The sequence below is a fragment of the Centruroides sculpturatus genome, unplaced genomic scaffold (assembly GCF_000671375.1).
Source record: "Centruroides sculpturatus isolate CEXI.00-Female unplaced genomic scaffold, Cexi_2.0 scaffold11, whole genome shotgun sequence".
NCBI lineage: Eukaryota > Metazoa > Arthropoda > Arachnida > Scorpiones > Buthidae > Centruroides > Centruroides sculpturatus.
This window is the reverse complement of record NW_019384501.1, coordinates 1,501,130-1,512,510: the sequence shown is the minus strand read 5'-3', so window position 1 is coordinate 1,512,510 and position 11,381 is coordinate 1,501,130. Positions and strand designations below refer to the sequence as shown.

Here is an 11,381-nt window from a genome sequence, read left to right as displayed (position 1 = left end):
GAGGAGGAGGTTCGGATTCTCGGCGGGAGGTAGACGATCGGAGCGCACACACAGATACCAATAATAACTTCCACCCCCTTACTCATCATGCCTGGCCCTTTTATATCAAGTCCTCATTTTCGAACTTTTCTCCGATTTCGTCAGCGATGACGATCTTCTTGGTCCAATGAGGGGACGGGTGACACAATCGTGACACAGAAATGTACTCATCTCAACACGGAACCTAACTCGTGGGAATCAAGGTTTTTATTGATTTTATTTTTCCTTTTTCTCTTTTAATTTTCTGTTTTCTCGTTCCGTCTTTATAAAGTTTATTTTAAAAAAATTATAGTTTAAAACACTAAATTTCTGGTCCTCACACCTTGTCTTATACGCGAGTAAATATGATAATTCGATTGTTTTTCTTAGCATCGACTGATTCAGTCAGTTCTGGCATACTCCCACAGAAATAAAAATGTTTGAATTAATATATAAGAAAAATATTTTCAAAAGACTTAAAATTTATAAATTTTTATTAAATTAGAACAAAAATTCTTACATGAATTCATTTATTCTAATTAATTAAACAAATCTGAAAACAAGAAAATATTTAAAGCATCGTCTAATTTTAAGGTGTTTAATAAACTCTGGTTCTGTAATTACATATTAATTTTATTTTATAAAATATGTATTTTATTAAGTTGAATAATTAGATTTTTCGATGTTTTTAAATTAATTAATGATTTAATTAGCATCAGCGCCTGTAGCGCTTATCTCGGAACACGTGTTTAGACACGAACGATGGACTGTTTAGGACTGTGCTGTTGTATTACCGAGAAAAGGGAAGTAAGTTCTATTGTTAACGACTATATATCATACAAATTGCAGATGAATGGATACGAATGGAGATCGCCAACAGTGAACAGGTCACTCAGATCACCCGAAAACGAATTCAAAACCGAATATCGAGTCAGAATTTTCAAAATGACTGCCAATCTGAACATACAACATTTTGCTCGTGTCATTTTCTTGGATGTTGCCAGCGAATTATTCAGCGATGGAATTACTTGGTCTAAAAACATGGCATTATTTGTGTTCGCTGGCGAAATGACTCTCATTTGCAATAGAATAAAGAACATAGAAATCGTCAATGACATCACAGAATTGTTGAGCTTGTATATTGAAACTAAATTACTAATATGGATCCAAAATAATGATGATTGGAATAGATCTGTATTAGGACTATTTAAAAGAGTAGAAAACTTTTCTAATCTTGCAAGTTTTCTTTCTGTTACACCTGGTGAATTATGAGATTGAAGTGATTCTCTAGTAGATAGGAGTGTGGCATTTGTCTAATTCCTGGTCCTGGACCTTGAGGATGCATATGTGAAATGACTGGATGGGAAGGATGACGAGAAGGTGATGATGCATCTAAATATACTGTATATTCAAATATAAGAAAAATTTTTGGACCTACATAAATTATTAATTTAGTATAAAATTCACATTTTANATTTATATTTTCTGTAAAAATTTTAAAGATACTTCTTACCTTTGCCCTGTGAATTCACTTGCGAGAAGAACAGGGTGAAGCAAATGAATACGACAGTCTTCATCATTTTCGAATCTTCTATCCCAACTATCGTTCTGCCAAGTATTTATACAGTATCGCTTCTGTGTTCTCATTTAAAAAATTATGTCAATGAATAGTTTTTTCAATGCGAACATAGATTATTTATAGATTATTTTATATTCAGTTCTACAATACTAATGAGTATTGTAGAACTGAATATAAAAGTTTCGCCACGTTTTGTTGACAGGTGTTTCACGTATAGAGAGACCATTCTTCTCGTATTCTCTGAATACAGGCCAATTACCAATCGCACAGATATAAATTTCTATTTTAGAGTAAATATTACGTGAAAATATTTAAATAAAATGCGTTTAGCAAATAAAATAATTTACTTAATAAACGAAACTATTAGTGGCTAAGTGGATATAACCACTGAACACTGTTAGTTGGTCGTGGATTGGTGCCTTGCCAACGGGCTGGCCGCGTTGAGTTTTCTGATGTTTGACGTTTATAACAGCTAAATAGGTTTCCAGATTCTCAAAGAAAGTCCTTCCGAGAAGTACAGTACATCCCTCGGCAGATCGCCCACATGTTACGTTATCAAACTTAAATAAAACTTAACACGCTACTAGTTAGGTATTATTTATTTGTTCATTAATATATAAAGTGATTGAATAAAAGATGTAAAATTAAATAAAGAATTCAATGCAACAAGATGCTTTATTTTGTCTCTTCCCAATATTTAATTGTATTATTTGTTCATTAATATATAAACTGATTGAATAAAAGATGTAAAATTAAATAAAGAATTCAATGCAACAAGATGCTTTATTTTGTCTCTTCCCAATTTATAATACAGAATATTCAAAACAACAAGCACTGATAGAATATTTTGTTTTTAAAATATCAAATTATGAGTTTGATGAAATTCAAATTTCCATGTGCTCTGATTGAAAGGCCCACAGGTTCCAGTCTCTATTTTCTTTATTTTATTCACACTGTGTATTTGTTTGTTAGGGTATGTCATACATTCTTAAACAGTTATGCAATTTAATAAACATGATCTCTACATTGGAAACCTCTCTATTAATGACTACAATTTTATTTCACTCTACTTTCTATTTGCTTATCATTTGAACTAACTAAAATATGCTCTTTAATAATGCTGAACTTAGATTAAGAATAAAGCAAACTGTATTTCAATGTTAAAGTTGTTTACTTCAAAAATTTTTTAATTACAATTTGATATTTCAAAATGTCTTCAGGTTGAGCATATACCATTCAAATTACAATTTTTAAAAAAGTATATTAACAGATTCCAAATGTGCCATTTGGTTTGTTCTTAATCTAAGTTTGGTGTTGTTAAAAAGCATAGTTTTATTACTACAAAAACTGCAAAATGGTTCTCACTTTTAAAGTCAAAGATGAAGTGACTCATCAAGCATATCCAGCTGCAATTTCTATTAAGTTTCCATCAGCACAATTTAATGCCTAAATGGATCTCCATTAAATACATCTTTCCACCATGTATCAGACTGACTCTTCTGAAAGTAGAATGAAAATTATTGGCTAAGCTCATCACTGAAAAAAATGTGGAACAGATGGATATAGCCAATTTACATCAATTTTGTAAAATTTATGCAAATTCTCTATATCCATCTGTTATCTAGACATCAACAAAAACCATGGGGACAAGAAAAAAGCATATCTTCTACTGGTAAGGTGGTACGTGAAAATAGTTTAATTCTGTGATGTAATTTGTGGATATTCCAGAATGTCAAAAGAAGTGTTTTTTTTTTTTTTTTTAATTTTACGGAATTTAAATGTTTCAATAGTCTATAAATTTCTTCTTCTAATGGTTGATGTGTATATAAAGGGAACTTGATCCCCTGTTCTTTGCTCATTGTGTATAACTAGAAAAGTGTCTTGAACAATATATACAACCGGAAAATTTACATTTGAATGTCATTTTTCTATAATTAGAAAAAAGAGAAACATTACACTTTTAAAATAAATTATAGCTCTATATAAAAAAGTTTTCTGAAAATAATATATCAGTAGACTATATAAATATTAAACTCGTAAAGTGTCTTACAAATATTAATCAGATGCAACATAAGATGTCTAATGTCTTGATGTAAATACTGTAAATATTATACAATTTTGTTTACGACATGAGAGATTAGGCCATTTAAAACTAGAACAGAATTATTAGTTATTTACCGCATTATCATACGTTATTATATGTTGATTTTAATCCATATTTAGAATGGAATGAAGTTTTAATATTTCTGTTAATGATGTCTCTAAAGTTCAGCGAATTCTTCGCAAAAAGAATAAATTATCAGGAAACACATCAGAGATGAGTAGTCACGTGACCGAATAGCACCGCGAATGTCACGTGACACGCTTCGTACGCGTCCACCATTCGATGTGACGCTCCGCGACGAAAACAAGCTTAAGCAATGGCAGCTTCGAACGGGTACACTCGATAAGTATTCCAAAAATTTTTTGTTCATAGCATATTTTATATCAATCATTCCAACAAATTATACGTGTTTTGGAAATATTCGAGTGAAATTAGTCTAGATTTGATTACTTTTAAGGAAGAAAACCTCACAAATAGCCATACTCCCTAAACAGCACAAGTGCCTTGTCTTAGATGTGAGTCATCAACTCCCAAGGGTAGGGTTAAACAGGAAAATTCCAGAAAGACGAGAACAAAGAAAAGAAAAAATATGGTTACCGAAAATATAATGCCAATGCCAGGATATCATACCTTTTGAGCTGAGAGCTTAGCTCCTTCAAAAAATGTATTCTGGGCACAAGAGATCGCACCGGTGCACTTGGCTCGCCAGACGAAGCCGCTAGTTCGTCTCCTCTTTTTTCTGTTTCCTTTAATTCCTCACAGCGGTAGATATACCCGAACTTCAACAGATATCCGCGTAAGGCATTCCTGGCACAGGCAGAAATAAAGGAAAACTTACCTCCACAACGAGGACAAGGCGGAATGAAATCGGTTAAGTCTGGATGTGGAACCAATCCCACCAGATGACAAAATTTCTGGGCTGCATCTTCAGTGGGAAAATAGCGATAAAATCGCAAATTGCATGCTACATACAAGTATTACGCCTGCGTTTGATTGACTCATTTATTTTGTTGAGTCGGTGCATCACACACTACTGGATTTGGTTAACATTGTTTGTCCATTAAGTTGAGCTTAACTGATAATGAGATTGGCAGCTTGTTGTTTATCATCGAAAATAACGACTTTAGCTTATCACAACACACCTTTCTTGTTGCCCAGATAGTTTTATTGAAATCTAACGTTTTCGGTCTATTCTATAGGTCATCCTCAAGCTTAACGAGAGAATTGGAACATTGGTGTTCCATTGGCAAACTTTCTGACTATAAATTTTCACGCAGTTAGTAGGCCTTCTGCATCCCTTGCAATTTATGCATGCCTTTTCGAGTTTACTCTTGTAAATTTCAATTTTTTCAGCAGTTCTTGCTAATGTTGGAGAGCACAAGGGTTTGACAATAACCGCTTCATCCCATTTTACTATCGAGCCTTGGGTCTGCGCCATCTGGGAAAGTACTATTGTGTTGGAACCTTTTCTGACGTCATAGTTATGTTCTTTAAGTCTTATCCCCAAATTTCTTGTTGTGACGCCAATACGTAATGGGATGAAGCGGTTATTGTCAAACCCTCGCTCTCCCCAACGTTAGCAAGAACCGCTGAAAAAATTGAAATTTACAAGAGCAAACTCGAAGAGATATGCATAAATTGCAAAGGACGCAGAAAGCCTACTAACGGCGTGGAGATTTATAGTCAAAAAGTTTGCCAATGAAACGCCAATGTTCCAATTCTCTCGTTAAGCCTGAGAATGGCCTATGCCCTATAGAGTAGGCTGAGAACATTAGATTTTAACAAAACTGTCGGGGCAACAAGAAAGCTGTGTTGTGATAAGCTAATTATTTGCTGAGCACGTTCTGTTTAATAATGGCTTTACTAATATCTTTATTATACTGATGGTTTGTGCTTTACTGCACAGCTTTCTGGTTAATTTATGACAAAACTTTAAAAGAAAATAAGAAAATATAAATTGTTATATTTGTTATTATTACTATGCATAAGCCTATATATTGTATGTCTTACATCGTAAACCATTTGAAGTTTTTCTCATGATTTACNTACTAACATAAAACTTACTGTACCAAATATATTAAATAGATATTTCTTTAGTAAAATTTTATACAAGATTAAAATCATATGACTAATAATTAAATAAAATTTTGCATGGGGGAAATTATTCTCTCACTTTTTCAAAAGAAATACCTCATATGAATACAAGTAAAAATTTTAAAATTACACTAAAACTGCATTATTTCGATATAAGATAATTTGAAGTATCACACAATTTGAAGTCAAGTCTATTCACCCAGCCAAGAGAATAGGAATTTGCATATATTTGTGCATATATATAGTGTGTATTCAAAATACTCGTTCAATGAAATTCAAAATTATTGTCTGGTCTGGTGACCCACAAAAATATTGTTTAATTTGAAATCTTCCATCCTATTATGTGTTTATAAGAAAGCTTCCATGCCCAAATGGCAGTTTCAGTTTCAATTTTACATTGTCAGACAACTGTTCTAGGTTATTCAGACATTGTACACATTGCCAATAAAGAGAGAATTTTTATTTTTATGGAAGAAATTGTTTGGTATTTATTTTGAACATTTTTTGCAAAAATCTATTGTTTCAATAATTTCAAAGTCCATTAAGTATTAGTGTGTATTCATGATAGAATGTGTATTTACAGCTTTAGCTGTTAATAGAGCTTGTTTTCATCAGATCACATGATTTTCCTAATCTGGAACTCAAGACAAAATTTACAGTAATTCTTATTGAAGTACAAGCTTCTGGTTTATATGTTATTTTCGTGTCTTGCTTTGAATGTAATTTGGTTATGTTTTCATTACCAAATTACATGCCAAATGTACATGCCAATGATGGTTTTTTTGAAATAGCTTAAATTACTAACTTGTAATATTAATGTATTTGTAAACAATGGATAAAATTATATAAGATAATGATATAATTTTATTTGAGAATTACAAAAAAACTTTGATTCAAAGAAAGGTTTGGATAATTTGATGATGATTATTTTTTTGGTCCCTTGAATTTCAAAATAATGAGGTTTTGTCGTGTTTTGAATAATTAATTTGCTGTAAATTAAGCTCCTTATAATACATTGGTTAGTGTTATTTTTTTTATTTTAATTAAATACAGTTTATGAGAACTTTAGTGTGTTCTAAAGTTATAAATAATCTCCACTCAATCTTATAGTTCATTCAAGCTTTTGAATAATTTTTTTATGTACAGATAAGGCTATGATATTAGCCAATATTTTTCTTCTAGCATTCCAAGCATTGATTGTCTTTTTAAATTCTTTGGAAGCTTCTGTTTAACTGACATGAATGCACAATAAGACCACACCAACCATTGTTGTAAATCATTGGGCTATAATTTGGAATAAATAATTATAAATAATAAATGAATTTGGCACTAGAGGAAGGCATTAGGCACCATCTCATACTAAAATTAATAATTATAATATTTAATTAAATAATTTAGATTAAACTGGAAGAAAAGAATCAGCTCAAAGTGGGACTCAAACCCATAACTTTTGCTAAATTATTTAATTAAATATTATAATTATTAATTTTAATATGAGATGGCACCTAACATCTTCCTCTAGTGCCAAATTCATTTATTATTTATAATTATTTATTCCAAATTATAGCCCAATGATTTACAACAGTGGTTGTGTGTTGTTGCATTGTATCGGGTTAATAGGGTTGTTTATTTATGCACAGTAAGATGCCAGCATTCATGAGTTTGAAGAGCTGAATATTCTAGTTGAGAGAAGAATAGTGCTAATTTTTATGTAAATGAATTTGAAATAATTTATATGAATAGCTAGACAACAATTTTCAATCATTTTTAACTGTTGGTATAAAGATTAATTTTGTAAAAGTCTTCCTCAGATCCTTGGCTCTGATATATATGGAAAACAAAATATAAGTTTGATATAACATTGATTTAAAATTGTTTGATTTTGTTAAATATAGTGAATAGTTTTTAAAATTTGACTAAAATAATTGATTAACATTTTGACATGCATATCTTAGACTTTGGAAGGTTTAATTAAATCTGCAAAAGCTGGCCGTGCTGTAAATGAAGAAGAAATTCCTCCACAAGTAGCCATACCTAAGAAAAAAGAACCAGGTAAAAGTGATGATATTTTTGTTTTAGTAATATAGTTATTCAGCATATGGTAGTAAAGTTAACAATAGTTTTTTTTATTTGTACAAAATGATACAAAATTATAACTTGAAGGGTTAGACACAGTGGTCAGGAAGTTATGAATTACTGTTACATGTATGTAAATGCATTTTATGCAAACAAATTGTCATATAGTGACAATTAGGATTGTCCAATAATGTGACAATTGCCCATGTCATATTATCCTAGTGTCCTATAAAATGTATGCATGTGATAAACACAGATGGTGGATCCTTGTAGTTTTTATAAGGTATAAAGTATTGTGTTCTATGGTCTTTGCCCATCTTGAATTTGCAGTTGAACCATTCCTTGGATTTTGAGGCAAAAACTTCTTGATTATATTTTTCAACATCCACAAGATAATCAAATTTTTTCCATCCAAAAAGTGTGTCATGGACTGAAAAAGGTAGTAGTCTGATGGTGCTAAGTCTGGGCTTTATGTTGGATGTGACATCAACTCCATTTCATCCAATTTTTGAATTTTTCTTTTGCTGAACATGCAACATGTAATTCTTTCTAGACTGCATATTGTAATCTCAAAACACTTACTAAAACACCTTTTCTTGCAGCCGACGCTTTATTATAACGACTTTCAAACGTTTTCGATCTTATTAAAAGACCTTTCTCAAGAAAATAAAATTAACAAAGTAACAAAATAAACGACATAATCGTAAATCGAACGCTTAGTACGAATAACTGTTTTTTAAATCTAAAATTTTAAAGATTTAAAAAACAGTTATTCGTACTAAGTGTTCGATTTACGATTATGTCGTTTATTTTGTTACTTAGTTAATTTTATTTTCTTGAGAAAGGTCTTTTAATAAGATCGAAAACGTTTGAAAGTCGTTATAATAAAGCGTCGGCTGCAAGAAAAGGTGTTTTAGTAAGTGTTTTGAGATTACAATATGCAGTCTAGAAAGAATTACATGTTGCATGTTCAGCAAAAGAAAAATTCAAAAATTGGATGAAATGGAGTTGATGTCACATCCAACATAAAGCCCAGACTTAGCACCATCAGACTACTACCTTTTTCAGTCCATGACACACTTTTTGGATGGAAAAAATTTGATTATCTTGTGGATGTTGAAAAATATAATCAAGAAGTTTTTGCCTCAAAATCCAAGGAATGGTTCAACTGCAAATTCAAGATGGGCAAAGACCATAGAACACAATACTTTATACCTTATAAAAACTACAAGGATCCACCATCTGTGTTTATCACATGCATACATTTTATAGGACACTAGGATAATATGACATGGGCAATTGTCACATTATTGGACAATCCTAATTGTCACTATATGACAATTTGTTTGCATAAAATGCATTTACATACATGTAACAGTAATTCATAACTTCCTGACCACTGTGTCTAACCCTTCAAGTTATAATTTTGTATCATTTTGTACAAATAAAAAAAACTATTGTTAACTTTACTACCATATGCTGAATAACTATATTACTAAAACAAAAATATCATCACTTNAATATATGATTATATTATATATTTATATTTGATATATATATATATATTTGATTTAGTTCCAGTAAGATCTTTTTAATTATTTTTTAATAACTAAATAAATATTTTATTGAATTATATATTGACCATTTTGATCAAATACCTTTTACCATCGTTTCTGTTAGTAGCATGATTCCACATTTATAAAAGTTTTGTTGTTTACTTACAAAAAACGGATTCAAATAATTTTTGACATTTTCATTTCAAGTAAATGTCTTACAGTTAAAAGATTTTGTAAAGACTGGAACAAGTAATAATCTGAGGGTGCCTGATCTGGCGAATATGATTGGTGTGATAACACATCCCATCTAAGCTGTAACAGTTTCTGACAAGTTACCAAACTTGTGTGAAATTTGGCATTATCATGGTAAAATACTAAACCTGTTTTGTTGATCAATTCTGGCATTTTCTGTTTGATGATATTACTCAATTTGTTTACTTGATGGCAGTACGCTTTTGAATCAATTGTTAAATTGTCTGGTAAAAGCTCAAAAAAAAAATTTCCTTAAAATCCCACCAAAGAGATCATCTCTCTTTAAGAACATGTGGAACCCATATATTTAGCTTTGAAATGAAACCAATTCGTTTCAAGTAATCATAAATGGTTCAATTTGACAAATTTAATCTCTTAGTGATTTCATGTGTTATTTAGCAGTTTGCTTCAATTGGTACCTTTATTTTGTTTTCATTGGCATCAACTGGCCATCCAGAATGTGGTGCATCTTCAATATTGAAATTTCCAGAATGAAATTTTGTAAACCAGTTTTGGCACTGTCTTTCAACACATCTTCTCCATACATGTACCACAATTTTTTTCTTGCTTGAACAGTATTTTGAGTTTTTGGTAATAAAAAAGCAAAATATGCTGAAAATGTTGCTTTCGATCTTCCATATTTGATGGGACACTGAAAAAAAAATTGTACAGAATCAAACAAAATTTTTTATAAATAAGCCTTTAAATGTCAGCTGTCAAAATATATAATGAAAATGTGGTTTAAAATGAAATTGGCTGGTAAAAATACATCTAATTCCTCTAGTAATAAAAAAACGAAATTACTTTCCAAACAACCCAATAGTATTGCACAGTTTCTTCACTGAACCTTTAATGACGACAAATATTTTTGTCCATTTTCAAGTCAAATGATAGCTTTATAGAATAACTCAGTACAACAGCTGAGATCAAAATGTAATGTACTGTACAATAGATTACAACTTATACATGCATTCTTGTATTATAATTTGAATACAAGAATGCAGGCACAAGTTGTAATCGACTGATAAGCGTTGCTAGTACAAAACCACAACAAATTTTATGTAATATTTAACTAAAGCGTGAAAATATAATGATAACAATTTATTAGGCTTGAGAATATACACATAGGGTATATAATAATTGAAATTCTGTGATGTAAATAAAATTTTAATTAGAATATCTTATTTTCAGCAAAACCAAATTTGAAAACAAACACCATTACTCCGGATAACTCACCATTAGAAAATAAATTAGGAATACAAGAAAATACAGAAAAAATTGAAAATTTTAAGGATTCAAAAGCTGTAACACCTGGTTAGTAATGCTTTAATCTAATTTTAAAGTATTTGAATTTATACTAATGTTGTTTAATCTGTTTTATAGAGGAGAATGATAAAATTAAAAATTTTGTAGACACAAAAATTCCAACAGCTGGTAAGTGAAGCTCTAATTAGATTTTGAAGTTGCTATTTAATCTTTAAAGTTAATGTCTGTATATAACAAATGTAATGTAATTTTTGTAAATATTTTATATATATATATATATATGTATAGGATTTTCCAAAAAAATGCTATTATCATAATAGTGACATAATTACAGCAAGACACTGCTTAACACTGCCTCGATTAATGCTGATTTGATATAACACGGCTGAAGCCCCCAAAAAAGCTCAAGATTTACGTTGATTCAAAATTATTGTGG

At 30.5% G+C, this 11,381-nt stretch overlaps 1 protein-coding gene across 1 annotated transcript in view; it reads left to right on the top strand.

Annotated features, from left to right (window-relative positions):
• Positions 1 to 6,166: 6,166 nt before the first annotated feature.
• LOC111622102 (coiled-coil and C2 domain-containing protein 1-like) overlaps positions 6,167 to 11,381 on the top strand; it is a 50,798-nt gene continuing 45,583 nt past the window's right edge. The window contains exons 1-4 of the mRNA XM_023364419.1: positions 6,167 to 6,226; positions 7,751 to 7,847; positions 10,871 to 10,993; positions 11,063 to 11,113. Coding sequence (XP_023220187.1) covers positions 6,167 to 6,226; positions 7,751 to 7,847; positions 10,871 to 10,993; positions 11,063 to 11,113 — 331 coding nt within the window. The remainder of the gene's footprint in view (positions 6,227 to 7,750; positions 7,848 to 10,870; positions 10,994 to 11,062; positions 11,114 to 11,381) is intronic.